This window comes from Haliaeetus albicilla, chromosome 26, assembly GCF_947461875.1.
Source record: "Haliaeetus albicilla chromosome 26, bHalAlb1.1, whole genome shotgun sequence".
Taxonomy (NCBI): domain Eukaryota; kingdom Metazoa; phylum Chordata; class Aves; order Accipitriformes; family Accipitridae; genus Haliaeetus; species Haliaeetus albicilla.
In genome coordinates, this window is record NC_091508.1 from 566,396 (window position 1) to 590,473 (window position 24,078).

Here is a 24,078-nt window from a genome sequence, read left to right on the forward strand (position 1 = left end):
GCTCTCCTAGTTCCGCCTGGGCGGGGGCGGGCTGGCGGCAGGCGGAGGCAGTCGAGCACCGGGCTTGCGGCGGTCTCCAGGGTAACAGCGGCCCGGGCGGCGGCCGGGGCCGGGGCCGGGGCCGGGCCGCCCCCGAGCTCGCCTGCGCCCCGCGGCGCCCCATGGCCTCTCGAGACAGGGATGCCATTTCCTGGTACCAGAAGAAGGTGAGTGCGGCGCGGCGCGGGCGGGCGCGGGCCCGGCCGTGCCCTCAGCCTCCTCTCCTTCCAGATCGGGGCCTACGACCAGCAGATATGGGAGAAGTCCATCGAGCAGACCGAGATGAAGGTAACGGCGGCGGCCGGGCGCAGCCCGGGCTCGGCTCCCCTGGCGGCTAACAGGCCTTTGTTTTCGGCTTCACAGGGCTTCAAAAACAAGCCTAAGAAGAAGGGTCACATTCAGCCGGACCTGATCGACGTGGATTTAATCAGAGGTGAGCGGTGCGCGAGAGGAGAGCCTGCTCCCGGGCAGGTGTGTGTTCTCCGGCTGTGGAGCCCGAGTCGCTCAGCTTTCTGGCAGCAGCAGCGGGGCAGGGTGCCCGTGCTTGCTAGCGCTGGCGCAGAAGGAGCGTTAGAAACCCGAAAGCGGAGGCGGGAGGAATTCGGGGTGGCTCAGCAAAAGCAGTGGGAAGTGGTTGGTGAGAGTAGACTTAGGTAGGTAGGGAAGGGTCACCAGCCAGGGCGCCAAGATAAGACGGGTGGCTGCTTTTAGACGCGGCTGTTGGAGCTGTGTAGACCGCACGAGTGCCTGAAGTTGGGCTGCTGTCACCCTTCTGAACTGCAGCCTTCTGACCTGCAGCCTTCTGACAGGGCTTGTTCGTGGCCAAAGAGGAAGCAATAAGTAAGGAAATTCTTGAAATTCACGATTAATGACTTGTTTGTTTTTCCTTTCATTCCAAGGCTCTACATTTGCCAAAGCCAAGCCTGAAATTCCCTGGACATCACTAACTCGGAAGGGAATTGTGAGAGTTGTATTTTTTCCGTTATTCAGCCAGTGGTGGATACAGGTTACCTCCCAGCGTATTTTTATGTGGCTCCTCGTGCTCTATGTTATGCAAGGTAAGGGGTGGCAGCAGTCTGTGCCACAATCCTTTTTCTGCAAGGAATGTGACATCGTTTTGTAGTCCATAACCTAAAGTGTAAGGATCCTGTCTGAAACCTACTTAACGTAGATGTCAAGATGTGTGGCACTAGTATTTGCAGAAATTATAAAACAAGAGTAAAAGTAAATAGTTAAGACAGAAAAACTGGGCCATGCTCTTAATTTTTGCATTTGATACAATTTTGTCCTTTTCAGTCATAGCAGTTGTGTTGTATTTCATGATGCCTGTTGTGAATGCGAGTGAAGTCATGGGACCAATGTGCCTTATGTTGCTGATGGGAACTGTTCACTGTCAAATAGTGTCCACCCAGATCAACAAACCTTCAGGAAACAACGGACTGAGCAGGCGGAGGAGGTGAGCGGGGTAATGGGTTTGTTTCTTGTCGTCAAAGCATGTGATGGATTGCTCATGGTAGAAGTTAACGGGTAAATACCTTCTGTTCTGCTTTTATGTAAATGTTATTTAACCATAAATGTGAAAACGAATATTTTCTGTCTCATTTGTAATATTCTCATAATCAGGACAAATGCTGCAAATATACCAGGGTGTGATAGGTCTGGTTTAGTTGCTAGTTGGGCCTTCTCTTTCTAACGTAGCTTTTTAATACAGTTTCTCTTTGTGGCCAGAGGATGGCATTCTGCGCAGAAAGGCATCTTCGAGGTTTTTCAAACCAGTCCAGTATCCTGCTTTGGCATTAACTGCAGGGAATTGCTGATGTGTATTGAGAAGAGGGAAATGATGACAGAGATTGCTGGCAATTTGTTTGTGCATGTGGGAGATGTTACAGTCCATCGACTAAATCTGTAGCTGTTAGGTGTCTGAGTCAGTTTAAACACTGATACAGCATTTTTGAACACAAGATGATGGATGTGGATAGGGTCATGCCTCCATTAGATTTCTACAGCAAAAATTTTGTCCAGATTTTGTCTGTTGCATCCTTTACTAGAGATGTACTGGTGTCCTGTGGGTATATGCATAGATTCTGTTAATCCAAATACAATTTATTTTATTTGGAAATAAGCATTTTGTCTGCATGACTTAAGAAAAATAGCATCTAAAAAGCTGTTCAGATCTGATTGAGATCTTCTAAGAAAGACCTAAAAGCAGGTTGCTATGCAAATTTAATTCTCCTTTTTTAAAAAATCAGGAAGTTACGCAAATCTGTGGGTGTCGATGGGAACAGTTGGTCTTCTCCTGACAAAAACAGTAAAGAAGAGCAGTCTGAATCTGCATCCATTCTTAACAATTTATTTAGTATGCTTTTCCGAAGGAGGTATGTGATCTTCACTGGGTTTTGTTGTATTTGTAATGACACTGAACAATTTGGTATCTGGAAAATGAAGACAGAATGTATACTGTCACTGATATCCCCAAAGTCTGCCAATTAGTTTCTTTTGAACTAAAAGCACTCTTGGTATTGTAGGAGGCTGATTCCTCGTGAATTTTTAGTATGTCCTTATTAGGAGATCATATCATATCTCACAGTATAGCTAAAACTGAGTGTTAGATGAGTTGCTGAAAGTGGCAGAGCTTATTTTTATTTATCAGATAAGCGACCTTTCTTGAATATGTATGCTCAAATTATATTACTGTCTTACCTGATTTCCAGAAGCAATTGTGCCTTCTAGTTTAAGTTGCTTGGATAGTCATCCCACTTTACCACCTTACTTTTTTTAAAAGTAACTCGAGGAAAAGGAGGATAGATTGTTTGGGATAATACTTCATTGTCTTCTACCGTTTTATCAGGTGAGTTTCTTGATGAGTTTTCAACTGACAGGTCCTTTCTCTTGATGAGGACTTTTTGTCTTCTGAATGGCTCTTATTTATTTTTTTCAAAATAATAATAAGAAAAAATTTTCCTCTTGGTTTAGAAGTTTTAAGATGCTATTAGCGTTACGAAGAACCACCCAGTGAGAGTGAAGCAGATAAAAGTCTCTTCAACAGAATTAGGACACAAAGAGCCTGTCAGCAGACGACAATTATGTATTCCCTTAGCTATAGTGTTTAATGTTGTACCCGTGTGGCAAGTGAAAGAGACCATGATGTTTTCCTCAAAGAGTTTTTCTCTGACATAAAAGCATTTAATTGTATTTTCTCTCATAGGATTAGAAGAGTAAAGCTGGTAGCTGAGAAAGGGACTGAGACAGAAAATGGTGTGAATGCTGTGAATAATGGCATTAAACACAGACATGCCAGATCTGAATACAGGCTGTTGCACTTCAAAGAGAAAAATAAACTTTCCGATGAGGAAAAGAGCCATCAGGTACTGGCAGGAAAGATCCATTTGAAGTTGCAAATTTCAGTATATTCTGTATGTGCCCAAAAGGTTGTTGATACTTAACTGTATGGTTTGATCTAATACAAGATACTCTTCTTCTACTAATCTTTGCTTGCCTATAGGAAACCTTAAAAACCCTTTCTACTTCTGGATTGACCAGCTGACATGCTGCTGATACTTTACTGTCAGCATCTTTTCATCTGTTAGAATAGTCAAGTATGTCAAACACAGATAATCCTGGAAAATGTCTGTTCTACCAAAGCACTCATTTAGTTGTAGAGACTTCCCATCACAAGATGTTCAGTTAAGGAAGACTGCTGATAATAATTAAAAATACATAAATTGGCAATTTTTAAAAGCAGTTGTGTAAAATAATTCACCTTGCAAACAGTTCCCCACAATATCCTCTCAGAGGGGAGGCAGGAAAGTAAAGACTGAAACATCCCTTGGGAGAGAGAAAGACAGAACTAAAGCATCGTTACCTCTGTTGAAATCTCTAAAACATAAAGCTTTGTGGAGTTACTTTTGAGGCTCTTCTGGGTCGGTAAGGCGTGAACTCACACATGAAGAACTTACTTAGATTAGAATCTGTGTGGGACACCGTAGTACTATGCCATCCCAACTTCTCTATTTCTAGGCATTTGGAGAGGAGCAGAGCTAGGTGTAGGGGGACACATCTCATGATTTTGGGCCTGCTAGCCACCAGCTTGTAGACACATCTGTTCTCCTGGGCTTAAGGTTGCTGGTAAGATACAGCCGACAGCTGCTGCTGCCTCTTCGTGCCTTTGCCCCACATCCAACTCCACCCTGCCCAAGATTCCCTCTCATTACCTCTGTGGCAAGGCAAGGCAAGAGTTGGGGGTAAGGAGCTAAAATTTGTGATGTCTCTGTGATGCTAAGTTGGATTCTGTTTCTGCATATTCTATGGAGATCATCTTTTGCTGGCTTTTGCAGGTAATAAGAGATTACTGTGTATACCAGTGTAGTAGGAGGACTGGCTTTGAACCTTTGGTTTGATGCAATTCAGGCTGGTCCTTTATTGGTGCCTTCGTCTTATTTTGACTGCTGTATTTCTAGGATGACTGCACCAACAGAGGGGGCGTTTCTGATGAGCTTTCGAGTGAGGAGGATGCTGAAGCAATGGCACAACGGATCTTGTTACACCAGAATGTAGAAGGGGCTTCCAGTGACAATAGCTATGAAGAGAAGAGGCCTCTTGTTTCTCTGAACCAGGCTGTCTCACAGGTACTCATGTTGAATTTATGCCATTTTCCACAAAATTTTTTGCTGTGGATAATGAGCTGGTTTTCCTTTGTTTTGGCAGGTCAAGCAAGCCCTGAAAGGTGCCAGAGACTCTGATAGTGTCGTGGAATCTGAACTAGAATCTACGTTATATAGTCAGGTACGGTTATAAATTCAAGAGACAGCTTTACTGAGCCTGGCCAGTGTAGGGGCATCCTCCCCATCAAAACAGACCATTAGTAAATGATAGTGCTTCTGCGTCTTCAGGTATAAGGTGTGGCCTCCCTCCCTGCTTGTTTGCAGCTTGTAAACTTTGTTCACAATTGTGAGTAGGTTACTTTTTTTTTAACAAAAACAAAACAAACAAAATCACTCTATTGGCAGCGTAGTATGGTCCAAACTGCCTCTAATTGCTCATGTTCAATTGCTACAATTGGTCTTGTGGTTTGGGAGGCAGCTCTGCATTGTAGCTTTTAGGCTAATAAAGTTTGATTTTAAAATGAAAGAGTAAATCCATTCTGTGATACATACTCATTCACTTCATTACTTTATTTTGCACCCTGCCACTCCCCCCACCTGAAAATAAAGTAGAAATAAAATATATTAATATCAAATTATGAATATAAATATCTATAACTAAATATAAAATGTGAATGAAATTTTAAAATAGATTATGCAAAAGCCAGAAAACTTTTGCATTAGAACGAATAAGTCAATTTTTATTTTGTAAAGTTGGGAATAGAGGTGGGGAACTAATGCTACCTGTGTGCCTTCCTGTCTAGAAATGCTGGTTGCAAACACTGTCACAACAGTTTGCACCAGGTGGGTGTGTCTGGGAGTTCTCAGCTGCCCCTGGAAGCTGATTTAGCCAATTGCTGGGGGGGGATAGAGGAGGTGGTTCTGCAAACAGTGCAGGGCTGTGCTGTGTAAATTTTGCTCTGCTTCAAAGGACTCAAGGTCCTGCATTAGTGTGGGATCCCGGAGCTGTAGTGCAACCCGGAGAGACTCAGAAAGTACTCGCCATGACTCTGAGACAGAAGACATGCTTTGGGATGATCTGCTTCATGGGCCAGAGTGTCGCTCGTCCTGCACCAGTGACAGTGAGGAAATGACTGTAAGAGGTACCAGGCGGGATTTGAAGGAAGACGTTTTCCAGCAGGTTTGTTGATTTGTATCCAGTAGCTGAGAACACTGTGAAAGATTTCCACATCCCCCCTCTTTTTTTACCCTGTTTCAGGTTCCCCTCTTTCCCCCCCGCCCCGTCTGCCCAACTAATATGAGACACATCTGAATGCTGTTGGTCTAATGTGAGCAACCTAATGCTGGATGAGCCCATTCTGTCAACTGTGCTAATCACATGGAAGTCTGGAATGATCTAAACAGTATCAGTGATCAGCTCCCTCCTCCCCACTGGTATTATCTGGACCACTGCATCCCCAAACAAAATATTTTACCCAAAGACAAATTAGGAATCCCCCTCAATCTAAATACTTTCTAGGAAAAAGCATTATTTAATAGCAGGACAGAAATAGATTATACACCTTTTGCATTCATTTCTCTTTTATAGAACCATTTGTTTTGGCTGCAGAATACAAGTCCAGCATCTGCAAAAGTGAGTGCACTGATCTGGGAAGGGAATGACTGTAAGAAGGTGGACATGTCTGTGCTGGAGATCAGTGGGATTATCATGAGCAGGGTAAGAGGGCTGTAAGGCATTGCAACCTCTCTCCCTCACACTTTAAAAAATCACCACCAAGAAACATGAAAATAGCTATACATGCAAATATGAGGTGCGGTATAAAACTGGTCCTTCCTCAACTGCAAATACAGTTGTCCCAAATGTTCTTACTTAAAAATGGCATAAACCAAAATTTAGGAGGTCCTGCTGAAGACTAATCAGAGCTGATTATTGTTGGCTGTGTCTCTGCAGTGTGCTGAAGGTGGTGGTTTTATTATTTATTGACTAATTGATTGTTGTTGTACTGAAATGGGTGGAATTATTTTAGGCCATGTCCTCTGAAGGGAAGGGGAACTGAAAGCTTGATAGAATTAATGCTGTCACAACAGCATGCCTTTTCCTTGATGCAAAACCCCAGGTAATCATCCTATTTTTCCAGGTTAATGCCTACCAGCAAGGAGTGGGGTATCAAATGCTGGGAAATGTCATCACCATTGGATTAGCGTTCCTACCATTCCTCTACAGACTCTTTCGCACTGATAACCTGGAGCAGCTGTGCTCCATTTCTCTGAAGGAGCTTTTGCACATCTTTTGTGGAGCACCTGCTAGCACCCCTGTCATTGTTTTGTCTGCGATCAACTTCCTTGAAAGACTTTGCTTAACCTGGATGTTTTTCTTCATGATGTGTGTTGCTGAGAGGACATACAAACAGGTAGGTTTAAATGTGCTGTTCCCTTTCATGAACCCTGAGGCAGGTGTTCTACCAAAACCACACTTTCCCGAGACACAGGCAAGACAAGCATGTCTTAGCAAGCTCAGGTGTCAAAGCTGGTAAGATGTCTGAGAAGTTTAGGTAGGGGAGTCTGGTAAGACTCCTATTCATCAGTCACAACTTAAACCTGTCAGTACCCTCCCTGACCCCTGTGCTCCCCCTCTTACCCTGCCCCCAAGGGAAAAATAACATTTTAACATCTTGAAATGGCACTCTGCATGGAAGTGAATGCTTCAACATGGAGCTGTGTGGGAAAAAGAAGCAGCCTACTTAATTGGCCTGTTCTAAGATGGAGCATTAGATAGTTGGCTCCATTGTGTTCAGCTCCCTCATGACTGTGGGCAGTAGCTTTGTTGAAGTGGCTGTAAATATTGTGTGGTAGGCAGGCTGGTGTTACTGTTTTAGCGAGAGCTCTGTGGCTAATTGTGCATAGCAATAGCAGTTCTACCTCTGCCATCCCACGATGACTACAGTTATTTATCTGAGAGAGGTCTTGCACTGAGGTCCCCCGTTAGGCTCCCTCAGTGTGCCACAAAGCTAACCTTTTCTGCCAGTTACCACTAAGCAATCCCAAGCAATCTTTTTTGGTTTAGACTAATTTACATTTGTGTGTGTATGTTTTTGTTTTTAATTTGCAGAGGTTTTTGTTTGCCAAGCTTTTTAGTCACATTACATCTGCTCGGAAAGCCAGGAAATATGAAATTCCTCACTTTAGACTCAAGAAGGTAGAAAACATTAAGATCTGGTTATCCCTTCGTTCCTATCTAAAGGTCAGTTCTGATGCAAGATTTGATTATTACAGAGAGTGTAACCAAGTCTCTAGGTACATGTACTTTACCTCACTGTTGTTTGGCACTTCAGACAGCACTGCTTGAATTGTTAAACAATTTTTTGTTTGTGGTGAGCCTTGACTTCACAGCTCTGCATCCAAGCCTTAGACCTGACACAGTGTCTTTGTTTCTGTAGAGGCGAGGCCCCCAGCGATCTGTGGATGTTGTTGTATCGTCAATCTTTTTACTGGCTCTTTCAATTGCTTTTATATGCTGTGCCCAGGTGAGATTTTAACTTTGTTTTTAAAGTAGGTGGAAAACTCCCAAACTACTGGAGGATTTTCTTTTGCCAACCTACAAAGTGCTTGAACTGTAGCTGTTTGTCTCCAAAGTAACATGGAGTGGTTTGCATTTTTTAAAAGCTTTGTAATGTTTAGTGGGTAATAGATATTCATTCTCTATGTTCACAGGACATCTTACTTTAGAGGGCTAATTGTAGCATCCTCTTTAACCACTGTTGTTGAAAAGCAGGTCAATAACTATTACTTACAACTTTTAATCCTTCACTAAACCTTCTGTTATAGTAAGCAGTGTTAATGCTGGAGCTTCTCTTGGTTTCTTTGGTTTTGGCAAGAGACTCGTTATAATGTTTAGGCAAGTTCTTGATACCATGAAGATGCAGTGGCGGTAGCAGTAAGACTGATGATTAGTAGATACTGAGTCTCACTGCTGTGATTGCTTTTGTAAGCCACAGGTTTCTGGAGGAAGTAATGACAATCCTAGTCCTGCTCTGTTAGACCCAGTGAGTACATACTGGGAAAGGCAGAATCAACTTAGCCTGGCTGTGGTGGTCTGAGGCTGCCAGTAGGACAAGCACATGTGAAAGGAATGACACCTTATTGCCTGTTAATTGGAAAGAGGAAGAACAAGTGTCCTTTTCTAAGTAAGTAGAAAGAAAAAAATCAAATTCCAGGCTAAAGCCAGGTTGGAAACCAGACCTTTTCCTTTAACCTAGTTACATGAACGAATTACACTTCAAGGGAAAAACTGTCAGTAGCTGTAGAGCACGGATGGATGTCTGTTCAGAAGAGGAGTAAGGGCAATGCTATTGTGCTTCTCCCAAGAACAGGCATGTTACTTGTTATTGACACTGGCACTTTTTTTTTTTCAATACAGGTTCTTAAGGGTCACAAAACATTTCTGAATGCAGCTTACAACTGGGAGTTCCTGATCTGGGAGGCAGCACTACTTCTTTTTTTACTACGTCTGGCATCTTTGGGCTCTGAAACCAACAAGAAATACAGTAATATTTCAGTCTTGCTCACTGAGCAGGTATCTCCATTTAGCTTATTCTCCCTTTGGCTTTGTGGCTTGCTTGGATATAATTACTGCATTTCAAACCAGCTTAAAAAGTACTGGAATAAAATTTTAAAATTTAGAGATCAACCCTTGTGCTGGACAGAAGGTAACAGAACACTGTACAACTGGGGAAGGACAAGCTGTTAAATGTTTGGACAGACTCAAATTCTAAAATTCCAGGTTATTTTGTCTCTGGATTAACACATTAGCCATGTCAATTGGAAAAAGAATGATATTCTCACTGCTAAATTCCTGTCTGTGGATGCATCACTTCTTTAGGAGTGAGAGTAGACTGCAAAAAATGGCTCTAATTTCCCTTGGAAATTAGTTGGGGGCTAGTGCTGGAATATTAACATCCAATCTGTAATGTCTCTGTCACAGATAAACTTATACCTAAAGATGGAGAAGAAGCCAAACAAGAAAGAACAGCTGTCTCTAGTAAACAATGTTTTGAAACTATCTACAAAGCTACTGAAGGTAAGCTACTCTCCCCAAAAATATACAGTTGCTAAATTTTATGGAAGCAATGATTAATGACAATGACTGTGTGTTTTTGTTCTTCCCATTTCTCTTGTCTCTTGATTAGGTAAGTTTGTGAGAACTAACTAAGGGAGGTTTTCTGTGCTTCTGTAGCTGTGGTGTAAGATCAAGCAATAGAAGACCAGTGTGGTTAATTAGCGCTGCAAACATTTGGTTAGTAGTGGCTTAACTATGATTTAGGTGAGAGGAGAGGCTAGTATGAACGTAGCATGTCTCCTTACTGCTTGAATCTCGTTCTCCTTCAGCAGCTTCGATGTTGAAGCTTGATGACAGTAGCAGAGTAGGTATTTGGAAATGAAAGAGCATAGTCTAAGTCACATAAACTAGTCTAGACAAATTCTACAGCTTGTTGTGTCAAGCTCTTTTTATGCAGCTAGTGTTGCTACAAAGGGGACTTGCAGATTCAGCATGGCTGTTTGTTTGTTAGAAAACATTGAGCTGGGAGGCCTGAAATGGAGTGGGAATTTCTGTACATACATTTAAGAAAGGATACAGAGGCAGTGCATGGTTAGCAACATCTGCCAGAGCACCACTACTAAGCTAAAAGTCAGAGGATTAAGTGCTTCTGGTATTGATGAATGCTAATGGACTTTTTTTTGCCTTTTACTGCAGGAATTAGATACTCCATTTAGGCTGTATGGACTGACCATGAATCCACTAATCTACAATATAACACGTGTTGTAATACTCTCTGCTGTCTCAGGTGTTATAAGTGATCTTCTAGGATTCAATATCAGAGTAAGTATAACTCCCATGCAAACTAACAGGAAATGTCTTGTAGGGGTCACTTTTGTACCATTGCCAAATTCCTCCCACCCAAGCAGAAGAAAGGTTGTGGGTTTGAATTAGGATCCCTCTACATGGTAGTTCAGAGAACAGACCATGCTGAATGACTCTCCATCCCCTGAGCCAGGTTTTTTTTGGGGGGAGGACAGGGCTGACAAATTTCAGCCCTGTTCAGGTCTTCAGTGCCCACTTAAAGCTGTTTGTTAGTCAGAATCCTGGGTTCTTTCCCTTGGGAATGAAGACACAGTCCTCCTGTGGCTCACACTTAACTTGGAGCTCGCTGAGCAGAGCATTCAATGCATGACAGGCAAAAGAGACTGTCTTACCTATAGATGAAAAGCATTCTCACTCTTAGTATCTCTTTTCAGTTATGGAAAATTAAACCGTGAACTGACCAAACATCAGCGCTCAGCCCTCTCTGCCAGGAAGACAGACCAGAGAAGATAACTAATAGCTTGGGCAAAAAGCAGAGGTGCTCTCAAACTACAGAAAACTAATTACAATTTTTTGAATGGATTCTCAGTGTACGTATCAAAAGCCCTCCCTCTGCTTTACTGTTCTACAACATACAGAATAAGCTGGTCTAATCAGTGAAGTCATCCCATGGCATGCATACACAGCAAAACAGAATTAATGGGGCCTACTACTTAGAAGCTGACACTGAAAATAGATGGAACTGTGTGGGGCATCAAACACTGAAAGCCATACAAGAGCTCCTACTGGAGGGACACTGGTGATTGCTGCAGGTGCCTTGTTTCTGTAAAGCCTGAATCCTGTGCATGTGAGAAGTGATGAGTCAGCCCTCCTGTTTCAGTTAGCATCATCCTTTTTCAGAGAGCTCTAGAGCTACACTGAAATGTTTCAGTTTATGCATCTTTCTTCAGAGCTCTGCTCAGACTGGTAATACTTAGATGCATTTATCTGAATGTGCTGAAGAGTGTTTCTTAAAAGCTCAGTGTGCTTGAGGCTTTGCCTCTTTATCCTGAACTACTGCAGGAAGCAGTGAAATTTGTCTGCCTCCATGTTGACAGTTAAGCAATGTAAGAGACTGCTGCTGGCTGGCTTATGTTGGGTGTTCTGCAAATAAATGATGATCATTTTCTGGAAAGCATTAGTTACATGAGAACAACCTCACAACACACGCTGCTACCAGTAAAGCATTTATCAACTATGGAATGTTTCGCTCTGTTCATTCCCTGTAACACCTCAGTTATGCTTTGCCTGGGCTATGTCCCGAGGGCATCCCAGTGTGTCTCCTTCTGACAACTAGCTTTGCTCAGTGGTGTTGAGCAGCTGTTGCAGCTCCGCACTGCAGCAGTGCCTTACACTGGAATACCTGAGGAAGAAATCTGTTGTGAGAATCAGTTCAGTGGAAGAGATGTGGCAAAGACTTCCTCACCCAAAAGTAGATCAATGTTTAGAAAGGGCATAGGACAGAAAAAATGTTTTAATGACACCTGTAAAGCTTATGTTTTCCTTAACTGACTGCTACCTTCTATTTATTAGTAATGAAAAAAGCAAAAACTGAGGAACTTTTCATAGCTTCATTCTTTCACATAAGGGGTAAGATAGCGTAAGAATTTTTGGTAGTAAATTGTTTACAGCTATTTTCTGTACAAGGAAAAGTTGTAAGATGTAAAAGGAGATGACAATTTTATATATCAAAATGTACAAATAAACCTACAGTACAAATATTTCATCATTAACAACTCTTTCTACATGACTTAATGATTTTTATAATACCTTTGTTGAACATCTGTTATTTGAACAGAGTCAAGGAAACTGCCAATAATAAATTGCATTTGTTTTCCAGAAGAGTATTATGTTTGTGGGTAAAACCTGGGTCCGATTTAGCTGTTCAAAGTATCATACCACTGAAAGTCAACCAAGAATGTTTTATACAGTGCAGAACCAACAGGCCAAGAACTGGAGTTTCTTTTTAATATCTATATAAAAAATAATGAGCGATTTACAGGTCTCTCTCTAGTCAGAACCTCAGAAGTATGTATAAAGGTGCTGTACAATATATAAACATTTACACCCAGTACATCCATACATTGCTTAGCATTCCAAGGCCACATTGCTAAGTCATCTGATACAGTAAGTACAGATACAAGTTCTATGGAAGGAGAAATCACAGACAGGTAAGACACTAAATCAGGTCACATTAACATATAGAAAAAATACAGGGGTAGCTGATGACAGGGAAATAATTTCAGTGGTGCTAATTCATCTTTGTATTAAACATCTGAAATTTGTTACTGTACTCAGTGGTTAGGGCAAGTGCATACAACTCAACATAAAACAGAATCTCTTGTTAAGAATACATGGTTAATATCTACATAGGCTACTTCAAAGTATTAAATATTTTCACAGTCATACTCCACAACATGGAGTATTTGTACATATTATGCTACACAGCAAATCTCAATGGATCATCCAATGTCAAGCAGCAGAGCACAGTTCAGATCTGCTTTAAAGCCTATTTAATTTTCAAAGTCTTTGTTTAAAAAGCTGTTTGAGTAGTCATCGGTACTTCTAAAGAATTCAACTCAGAACTGATTCACTGTGCTTCATTAAGCTTTAAAAACATTAAATGTTTCAAAGCCAGAACCCTATATTCACTCTTTCACTTTCAAATAGCAAATCATATTAGTTTGAATTTTAACATGAGTAAGTAAAGCTTGACCTTTAACACTTCTCTCTCTTTCTGCAATCTGGACCAATGGGCTCCTTTTACCACTTTTTTGCAGTCATTAAAAACCTAACACATCAGGAAATCATCACTAAAACCATGACTAAAATAAAACCCTTCAATTTATGCAGTCTGCTGTTCTTACAGCTGTAGGACTGATGTGTCAGTAAATTCTGATGGCAACACTCCTCTTTTAAAAAATAGGTATTCTAGCCCAAACAATAGATATTAAGTCTCATGTACCCTGTATATCATCCTATTTAGCACTCTTAGAACAGATCACACATTCAAAGTAAAATATGGGAGACTTCTAATATACACAGGCAAGAACTTCATTTAAGAAGCTGCTATGGCAGTTGGTTCTGTCCTAGAGGTCAATTGTTTTCTCTACACAGGGAAAAAAATCCAATTGCTAACTAGCATTAAGTAAAGATGGGACTTCAGTATACAGCACCACAATGAGGCTGAAAATAAATATGCACTCATTGCTTATGTTTACAAAGAATGCTAAGGATGACACAGTGCCACAAGTGAAACCAAAGGAATTATGTTATTTAACAGAACCCAGAATTTTCTCTTTTCAGACACATGTTTGCAAAGAGTTGTTATAAGCATCCTTATGAATCAAGAAAATAAAGCAATTTTGCTGTGTTCATAAAAAGCAAAATTACAAAACATTGATTATGTCAAATATAATTTTTATCTACACGATTCTGTATTAGGTATAAAAATTTAAGAAAAAACATCAACTGAACAGCAACAGGCTCGTTTGCTGCCCTAGAATTGATAAAACCAACTCACCCATCTTCTTACTGAACCAGCAAGAACATGTGTTTTTCCTTATGTAAACATGCAACATGCTCTTGAGAAAATACCCATTTCAAACAAAACCTTGCCTTTTCTGTGACTGGAATACATACAAGAAGGATTAGATTGACTGGATACAGTAGCTAACTTGGCACAAGAACAAGAAGTGAGTCATGATCACATTGGCAATATAGGCATTAAATAATTTTGTTCAGAAACTCACAATACTATCTGAGAAAGCCGTAGCAGTGCAACGTTGAGAGCAGCAGAACACCGCCTTCAAAAGGACAAGGGGACAGCAGCTTATGGAAGAGTTTCATTTAAGCAATCCAAAAGGTCCTTCATGCAGCTTAGATAATTTAAGAATGAATCAAATACTTTCCACCCTCTAACCAGTTTCTGAAAAAAATGACAACTTCGTGAAAAGAAACAATGCTTTTAGATGACCAGTATTAGCAACCTGATTAAAACATGTTCTAAAAAAAAGCGTCAGTCAAACCCGTTTTTCAGCCACACCTGCTGTTTGGGTGACTTTACATGCGCTTGGTACCCTCCAAGGTCCAGGAGTTATTGGTGTTTTCTTAACTGGAGAACTATTCTCGGATTTGGAAATTCCATCATCTTTGGTTTCATTGGGTAGCTCCGTGTGTCTCTCTCCATGTTGTCTGTTCAGCATAAGCATCTCCTGTGTTTCTAGCCTTCTTTGTTTCTCCATGGAAAGCAGTGGAATATTGGAAAGACTGGAAGTTTTGAATCTGCTGGAACTTGGCTCTCCAGAGTTTGACAACTTTGTTTTTTCATCTTCAGATGCGTTTCTCCTAGAGTCACTGAATGGAAGATGATTGTCATCAAATGCTGCATGTTGTCGTTCTGGAGACCACCCTTCCATCTTTCCAGAAGTCATCTGCTTTGTGTCTTTCCTGGTGACTCCTGTTTTACCGTTTCCACCTTTCAATTGCTCAACAGTCATCTTACCACCACCAGTTGTTCTATTCTGATATTCTTGTAACCTGCCTACCCTTTCTACATTTCCTTGCTTACTGAGATGCTTTTGGGGACTGGCAGACCTTCCTTGCTTTCCACTGGAATACTCTTTTTTGTTACTATTGTTCATCCCGGTTTCTGTGGGTTTATTCTCACTCTTTCTGGAACTGTCAGATTTATGCGAGAGATTGCTGTAGGTTTTTTCAGGGTCCCCTTTTCTGGGGCCATGGAATCCTGTGTGAAGGTGTCCCTCAGCAGCCACTAACTTTTCTGGACTTGCAGATCTGTCTCTTCTGGTCCCTACTTCCAAACTACTTGTTGTGATTTCAAACCCAGGGCTGGAGGGACATTCCCATCTGTTCTTTGTTCTCTGGGGAGAAGACTGAGGCTTCATCTCAAACTGGTTTTCAGTTAAAGTGCTTATCTTTTCAGGCACAGTGTTCTTTGCTTGTTCCAGTTTCTCAGACAGCTGAACTCTCGTTAAAGCTTCTCCTGGTACTGGTAAATAACACACTTCAGATGGGGAAGCAGAATGTGAAGATGAAGATAATGGTGACTGTTCTTCATATATTACATTTGACGAAGATGGATTATAACTATCCCAATCACCTGGAAATGAACAGTGAGAGATTTGACTAAATGACTTAAACAACAAAAACCCACTAAATATTTTAGAAACGTGCATACTACTGGGGTTCCAGGATGTTACATGAAATCTTCAATTTAACAGACTATGTAGTGGCATACTCTTGAAGTCTTAGTCAGTTTTCTATATTGCATTATTCTGCAACCTACAACCACAATAAGGATGTGATTTTGGAAAAAAACTTGTGCTTAGAATGCTGGCATGATCCCTGTGGGACTGACACCATCTTGTATCAGCACAACTTTAGAGCCTACACAGCAAAATTGCAAAATAGAAAGTCCCTGACCTACATTGTTTAATGTAAGAAAACCAAATTAACTGAAACTGTTATGCTAAAAGGAAACTGAAAACAGTGAAAAGTTGAGGTTATTCATAGCTTTGCACTTTAATAATAGGAAGAGATGAAACACAAGACATGCAGATTTACCAAGTCTTTAAGGAAAAACCAAGAAAAGCACTGAAAGCCCTTAATGTTGCTCAGGTTTCACGTAGGGACACAGACTGGAAGGAGCCAAACCTGAAGGAGGAAGAGAAAAAGCCCAGAACTACATACCAAAATCAGAGTACAGCAAGCAAGATTTCAATCAGAAATGTATGATTAACAGCAAGACAAGAGGCAACAAAACCCTTCCCCTCTCCACTGTTGCTCATCTAATCTAAGTTGCTTAACCTAATCTCAGGCTGCACTTTGGACAGAGGGCTGGACCAAATGGTCTCCAAAAGGACCAAGAGGTTCCTTCAGACTCTTCTATGATTCTGTGTTTCTACCTCAGACTCAGGAGATTTCCGTGAACAAGAGGGCCAGGAGTGATTCCAGGCAACTACTGCACAGCCCTCACAGTGCAGGATAAACACCATTTACCACTGCTGAAATTATACCAAGCTTAAATAGCTATTAGTAAGGAGAGAGCTGGAGGTGCCCTCACACTGCCTCCCTCTCTTCTAACTTGTAAATGCTAATTTTAAAGAGGACCTCAACAGAAGCTCATCAGAACACAAGGAAGACTATATTTAACTTTCACCCTTAATGACAAGGTAATTCAGTGAGAGAGACAAACCCAGCCAGCCAGGAATCTAGCAAGATGGCACAGAACAGACTTCACAGTTCACAGATGGGCTGTTTCCGTGCCATGCGCTAATTCACTGATTTTACTGTGCTGTGAAGGTTGGAACAGTAAGATGTTACGGGCCATCTTCTAGCTCTCTGGAGGAAAGAAATGGAGAAAGTTCTGAGCAGATTTTACCCCTTGAGTGGATGCCAGTTGCTGCCTGAACACAACAAACTATTTGGTAGTTCAAACTTTGTGTTTTAAAATTCACAAAGGATAAACTCATGGTTGGTCACTATTATTGAAAAACTCTTCATCAGAAAATGTGACCCTACAATTTAAGAAGTTTACTATCAGAATCTTGGTGTCAGCATCAAAAGTTAAAAGACTAAAACATGTACTCGGACAAAAAGTGTTCTTTGCTTTAAAATACTGCCACTGCCACAAGTTGTTTTGATTTGTAGTTTCAAAACGTTTCCTAAGTTAGACTCAAAAATCATAATTTCTGTGCTCTGTAGCTGAACTCAGAGCTCCTGCAAGCATTTGCTGTTCTGTCCTTTTTTTTTTGGGGGGGGGGGGGGGGGGCGGCTCACTTTTGCTTTCCTGTTGTAGATGCAGAATTCACACCTTTATAAAACAAAGGGAATCCATTTTGAGTGCAAAGCTGTCTCGCTCCCTGCTTTCTGAAGTTTTGGCTTTGAAAAACAAAGCATTCCATAATTTAAAAGGCTAAAAACAGTGAAGTAAACCTGTACAAATAATATTCTTAATAATGTAGGCATTTTGAACTGAGTACTGCATCATAGAGAATTTTAAGTTAAATTAAAAGGCAATCAGTGTTAATTATCACATTTGTATAGGAAAACTTGATTAGCTTGCACAGAGCTGAGAAACTTATTACAATTACAAATATGCAGTAATTTCACACTGTATAATATTCCTACGTACTTGTCATGTGTTAATTTTACCAAAAATATTTCTTACATTTTAAAATAAATAAGAACACCTGCACAGCTTTCAAAAAGGAAACTGCTAACTATTTCAGTGAACAAGCACCAAAGTCTCCTTATCAGACTGTACTCCATTGCCATGAACCCTCAAAATGAAACAGCACTTGAGATGACGTACTGTGATCTGGTATCAAGCCAGTCCCTGGTCTCAGCAGCAGCAAAACTTTATTCCCTCCAGCCTGAATCAGCTCAATGGCTCGTGTGTGAGTGATTCCTTGGGTGGGTTCTCCATTAATTTCAACAATTTGGTCACCAACCTGATGAGAAATGAGCAACCGGGTTAGTCTTTGTGAATCTCTGACACCATAAACTAATTTTTAGTTCAGAAAGAAAAAAATATAGGTAAATGCTTCTATTTTTCCTCTCATGCTAAAATCCACTCAGCAATAGCAACACCATTCCATGGCTGCTGATCACAACACAACACTCTGGCAGTTCAGAGCTCTTCATGCAGGTCATCTGCTCAGCCAGCTCATTAAAAGATCTCAGATTAAACACATCTTGTCTTTATTTACAACTGATGAGACAGATATAGCCATATGCTTGAATGTATTTTCATTCTGGACCATCATATGGAGGGAGCTTATGGACAAACCATATCAAACCTGGCACCATGTGCCTGTTTAAAGTCACACTAACCAGGTAAGTAACAGAGCAACTTCTCTACACTTAATGCAAAGCTGAATACTGCCACAGCGGAACAGGTTTTATATAAGGAAAGGATTTTTTATTCCAGGTAGGAGAGATCACCACTATGCAGTTATCAGTACTAAGGTCTCTCAGGCCAATTAGCAACTTACAGAGATATTGGGCAGGTAATTACAGTTCACACTAACTTTGCAGGCTGCTGGGAAGGGGTTGGAATAGCATCCCCACAAAAAGGGTCGTGAAACCTATTTCGCAATACACAGATCAGCCAATGGATGTCACTAGTGCATAAAATCAGCAGTTTAAAGACACTGCCTGGGCTTTGTCAAATAAACTCTCTCTGCCAAAGAAGGTCACTGGCTGGTTACTCATCGGACAGGACAGGACAGGACGCTCCACACCGCACGTCGTGCCTCCCGTCATGCTCAGTTGCCATTAACTGGGTGAGAAATTCTTCTTCACTGTCCTAAAGTACAGCCAGAAAATGACACCATTTTCCAGCTGAGGAGGGAGAAACTGAATGACATGGATATTATGAATAACCCCATGCTGGGTGAGTGCAGTCCCTCTGTGCTCTGAGCTGCTGGGGACACACAGCACAGCGCTTGCAGCCCTGCTCCTCCACAGCCACCAGCACCAGCCACGGGTTGCAGAGGGCTCACGTTCCCCAGGGGACACAACCATCCACCATCGCAGCGAACGCATCCCTGCATACACGCATCCCCTGCACGTGAGGTGTGAGGTGCTAAGTGGTGGGAGGGGGCTTTACACAAGACTGCTGAGGACCCACGGTCCACAGTGAAAGTCAACATGTGGGAGCTGGAGTGCTTTCAGCAATCTCTTGCTATTGCAGTCCCCCCACCAACCCCTGCCTTGGCACAGGTCATCTATGCGAAGCAGAGTGCAGTCAGCTGGAAACCTTTTGGTTGCTCCTGCCCTGGAAGCAAAGCCCTGGAGCTTAGCGTACCACCACTTGAAGCAATACAAGAGAAAATATTCGTACTGAACACTACATTCATTTAGTCTCTCAAGCATGAGGGGAAAAAAGCTAATTACTGTAAAGAATTAGGATAATAGAAACTAACAATACCTAGAATTTCACATCCAGTTAAGCCCCACAGTAGTCCCAGCAAGAATCTGTGTCAGCCCTATTCTGCAAGCTATAGCACAAATGGAGGCAGAGCCTTGTGCCAGTGGCCGTATGTGCAGCGAAGCACCAGGACTGCATGGGGATGGCATCTCACGGGCACCTGGCTCAGCTTCACCCTCCAGCCTCTGAAAATTCAGCTCTGGGCAGTAGTCACAGATGCTCACGTACCATCTACCATTGTTCTTTGCTATTGTACCCATATGTTTTGCTTTTACTACAATATTTGAAAGTGAATTCCTTACACAAACATTAGAATTAACATAATAAGCTTTGAAAAAAGTTAGGCTTGTATCTTCAAACACTGCACAGAACAGCAATAGCACCATGTACACACAAACATTTCTTACAAATTCACTAACTTGGACAGTGATTCTCCTTTTGGCTTTCTGCTCCACTGCAATTTCTTGTCTGGGGTCCTGAAGTATCCTGAGTATTTGCTGCTTACACCCTGGGACACGTACATTATTGTAACTCAAGCATGGATGGACAGTTCATTTTGGACAGCCAGAGCTGTTCATATATTTCTCCTTTAAAAGCCTACCGCCACAGCATTTGCTGTCACTGCACAGTAACAGCTGGAAGAAGGGCAGCTGTCCTGATGCTGTTCTACCTGCTGGGACCCTACACTCATGAAAGAACAAAGTTTGCTGCCACTGCAGGTGAATTAATGTGCCAAAAGGCCAACTTGATCAACAAATTGATTAGAGAAGACAAACTCACATGTACTCTCCCATCTTTGACAGCTGGCCCATCTTCAGCAAGTCGAAGGATGAATAAGCCCATGTTGTATTCCTTTCCTCCTCGAAGGCTGAATCCAAATCCTCGAGGGCCCCTTTCCAGCTCTACTGGGAAACAGCCAGGATTCTGTGCGGTAAGTCAGAGAAAAAAAGATGAGGACTCGTAGGCAGATTTAAGTATTTGTTTTTCTGGAGAAGTGCTTCACACATTTCTGTATTTTGAGAAACGTGCAATTCATGATTTACACTGAATTAATCACAACTCATGTATGACTACATGTAATGGTTTCAGTCTAAGTCTAAACATACAGAACATTTTTCCTTCTAAGTTTTAGATATGCATGAAATTTCTTTAAGAAACCTTGTGAAAGGGTCTGTAGTAGCCCCATTGCAAGCATTTTCTGTTTCTTTTATATTTATGAGTATTCCACTATACTAAGATGATAATAAAATTTAGAACATGAGCAAAAACATTCTGTGAAACACTTTAGTGCATTTTTATATGCAACTTTTCTACCCACGTCTGACAGGGACAGGTTTTATCATTCTGCTTCCGAATATTCTGTGGCAATGTCACTGTAGTGTCTTGACGAACGACTATTTTGCATGTCTCTGCACCCTCTGGACGGTTACCTGTACCTGGGAATGACGGCTACCAATAACTGAAGCAACACCAGCATCAGACTGTGTCAAGTGCTTATGCTCGGGCCAGGAAAGCCTGTAACTATTTGAAACTTCTTTTCCAGCTTCACTTTCCGTAGCTCCCCTACACAGAGATAAAAGGATGTGGATGTTACCTTTGCATTAACAACCCCTCTGGTCAAGCTTTTCTAGCTGTTCTCAGTTCCTTTTGCCAAATCCAAAAGCACTGTACCTGTCTGCGCCAGAAGGGTTGATCTGCGTTGATCCCAGTGGTCGGTGCTGTGGAGCTGGACTCTGCCGGGCGGAGTTTGTTCCTGATGGAGGACCACGGTGTTCTAATAAATTCAAACAAAATCAACAAAGAGAATTTCCCAAATATAAAGCTAGGCATCCTCACCACGAGACCACGGTGACCATCAGTGCTGTGTCTGCTGTTTCTAAGGATGCTACTGCCACAGCATCTCAGATTGAGCTGAGCCCACCACAGTCACAAGGTGAAGAAGATTTTGCAGGTTCTAACACCATATGCCAGGAACCCAAGTGTAGTTCACTGGTTCCATGGAATAAATTCCTAGGAATTTTATTCTTACCTACGTTGCTTTTCCTCAGAAAAACAACACAATTTTAACTGAACTAGACATGACCAGAAGGGTTTTAGACTCTCTGGAAGTTGATGAAGGCCAGAAGGGATTAGGGCTAGTCAGATCCATGAAGTTGGTTTGGATATTCAATATAATAAAATTTTCTAAGAGATTAAGAATAATGTCCCTCTGAGAACATATCCCTTTTTAAAAGTAAGAGGAGAATGAGGATCTGCAGGAGCAATGAGGATTCAGAGGTGAATACCCCAACAAAGGAGGGAAACTGTCAACTCATTTAAGGCACAGTGGAGAGTTTGCTACCAGTCAGCTATAGGAAAGGTTATGAACTGGTCCCACAACCACACTGGAGGGACTAATTCACTGACATGTTATCAAAGAGAATTTTAAAGTGTTTTGCCCTCTCCGAAAGGCTAAATAAATTATAATGACATTTTATTAAAATCTTTTAAAATAGCTTAAGATTATTTTCCCTTCCACACAAAATACAGTAATTGTGCACTTTACAATAAATCCAGTGCATTTATGAAAAAAACATATTTCGGGATAAAAAATGTCTCTTGTTACTTAAGAGTACTGAACCATAGTCTACACAAAAAGCTGCCTCTTAGCTAGAACCTGAAATGGCAAGTAGTGGCCTAAGATGAACTTATTTGTTGAATTATAAACTAATAAACTCCTTTTCCTTCCAAGGGTTAAAAAAAAAAAATCCCAAGCACCAAAACTAGAGGTGTTCCAGTCCTCTGTTAGGTGTGTCACATACTACATTTCTGTTACAAACAAACAAACGCTAGTAAAATATACAAAGTGCTCAAGCATCTTAAGGGAAGGAAAACATAATACACATTATTAGACTGAATTTCTCAGGTATGCAAGACCTCCCAAGTCCTTCACAGGACTGCTTGGTGCTATTACTGTGACATGCCTTAAAGAGGTTTTTCTCTAGAGACAAAATGTCAACTTTTACTCCTAGTTTATGCTCAGAGTTTTAATTTAGAAGCACAGACAAGAAAAATGCCATCTGTTTGTACAAATTCTCCAGTTCTCTTTTCAGCCTGCTCTCTTGTGTTTCCAGCTAATACATGACAAAAGCTGACAGGCTCCTGCTTTTGTGAAAAATGTTAAAGAATGTCTTCTGGCGCATGACGTGGAATTCGTTTATTCGTATGAAAAGCAAAGATCACACATTTGTGAAAGCTAGAAGGGAGAGGGAAGGGGTACAAGGCAGTATTTTCATTGCCAGTCTCAGAGGACAGCACTGAAGATGATGCACTGGGGAACAGCAAACTCTGTTAGGGTTTATGCTTTGTGACGCTGAACAGCTTCTGGCAAAATGTGTATTTTTCTCTTTGGAGCTGCATCTTGCATCTTCCTTGGTGTTAACCACTGTCTCGTGAACCATCTCTGTGAAGCTCAGCTCTCCCCCTGCAACCCAGTGGGGAAAACGCCTGAAGCCCTGACTAATTCACATCCACTCTGGCCTTCCACGGGAGTCTGCTGTAGGGAGGCTTATGCTGTGAGCTAAACTGTACTTCTCCAGCTATATCAAGGAGAATTTTAAAGTGGTGATGTATTCCCATTTCAGTGGAACAGGTTCTGCTTCTCTCTCCTTCATTGTCACAAAATTCTTTACATCTGAAACACGCCAACTCCAGCTCCTCTAAGCCGCACATTTTTTCTAACTGGTCTCCTCAGTCTAGTTTTATCACCTGCTACAGACTTTTTTTTAAATCTCTTTGTTGATTCTCCTCAGGTTCTTGTTTTATCTCTACATTTTGGCTCCAAATCTGTAATTGAGGAAGTGGGAAAAGTTCTCACACAGAGTCCAGGTAAGGTAAGGTCATACATAAATAAGGGACAAAAATGTTATATTCAGAAAGCTTATTTTGAAAACAAAGCTGATTAAGAGCCCCAGAGAAACAGATCTAATGCAATCAACTCAAACTTCATTTGCATTACAAACATTGCCCTGGGCAACTGCTTTGAGGTGTGTCCCTTCAAACTGGAAAGAATTAGATTTGATAAACATGAAAATCTTAACAGAAAAGTAACAATTTATAGAAGTATCTCTGCTTCAAGCATTAACAAAAAGGAAAATTAAGTCTTTGAAATTCTGTATTACAGGCTGAGATAGCATGTTAAATATTTGCAATGAACATGAAATTAGAGAATCATCTGTTGACTTTATTCACATTCTGGCTTTAGGTATTTATTATTTAAAAGGTGAAGAAAGCCAACTTTCTACCAAAACAATGATAGCAAGTTTAATTAAACCCACAAGCAGCAATCCAGAAAAATGCAGTGGTAAGCAGGGTTGGAAAACAGCTTTTCTCTTCAAATGATTGGATTTTACATATTTATAGTGAACTGTTTGTGTAGAAACAATACCATATTGAATGCAGTGTTGCATGGGAGCTTTCATTAAAAATATAGTCTCTAAAGATGGGACTTTGCAGTCACAAATACTCACTTTACTGCTTAGATGACATGGCAGCTGCGTGTGAAGAATTTGCTAGCAGCCTGGGAGGCTCTGCAGGAAAACCCT

The 24,078-nt window shown here is 41.3% G+C and overlaps 2 protein-coding genes across 10 annotated transcripts in view; one reads left to right on the forward strand and one right to left on the reverse strand.

Annotated features, from left to right (window-relative positions):
• Nucleotides 1-37: 37 nt before the first annotated feature.
• On the forward strand, nucleotides 38-12,289 carry PHTF1 (putative homeodomain transcription factor 1). 4 transcript variants are annotated; one of them, XM_069771780.1, is made up of 18 exons: nucleotides 38-206; nucleotides 271-327; nucleotides 403-472; nucleotides 939-1,097; nucleotides 1,336-1,495; nucleotides 2,289-2,414; nucleotides 3,245-3,404; nucleotides 4,497-4,664; nucleotides 4,744-4,821; nucleotides 5,611-5,820; nucleotides 6,229-6,357; nucleotides 6,779-7,051; nucleotides 7,750-7,881; nucleotides 8,078-8,164; nucleotides 9,058-9,213; nucleotides 9,622-9,717; nucleotides 10,393-10,518; nucleotides 10,935-12,289. In XM_069771780.1, exons 1-18 carry the CDS (start codon nucleotides 162-164, stop codon nucleotides 10,953-10,955), a joined length of 2,253 nt encoding a protein of 750 aa, XP_069627881.1. In that variant the 5' UTR covers nucleotides 38-161; the 3' UTR covers nucleotides 10,956-12,289. The 4 variants fall into 4 exon arrangements, with proteins under 4 accessions (XP_069627881.1, XP_069627882.1, XP_069627883.1 ...); XM_069771781.1 differs by having other exon boundaries at nucleotides 6,229-6,273; XM_069771782.1 differs by having other exon boundaries at nucleotides 1,441-1,495.
• Nucleotides 12,290-12,489: 200 nt separating this feature from the next.
• MAGI3 (membrane associated guanylate kinase, WW and PDZ domain containing 3) overlaps nucleotides 12,490-24,078 on the reverse strand; it is a 74,996-nt gene continuing 63,407 nt past the window's right edge. For 3 of the 6 annotated variants that reach the window (XM_069771773.1, XM_069771772.1, XM_069771775.1), the window contains exons 17-21: nucleotides 21,167-21,269; nucleotides 20,926-21,058; nucleotides 20,276-20,419; nucleotides 17,876-18,014; nucleotides 12,490-15,661 (exon numbers count right to left, since the gene is read on the reverse strand). In XM_069771773.1, coding sequence (XP_069627874.1) covers nucleotides 14,562-15,661; nucleotides 17,876-18,014; nucleotides 20,276-20,419; nucleotides 20,926-21,058; nucleotides 21,167-21,269 — 1,619 coding nt within the window. In that variant the 3' untranslated portion in view covers nucleotides 12,490-14,561. Of the gene's footprint in view, nucleotides 15,662-16,125; nucleotides 16,216-17,875; nucleotides 18,015-20,275; nucleotides 20,420-20,925; nucleotides 21,059-21,166; nucleotides 21,270-24,078 lie in introns of all 6 variants that reach the window. The other 3 variants (XM_069771778.1, XM_069771777.1, XM_069771774.1) reach the window with 3 other exon arrangements.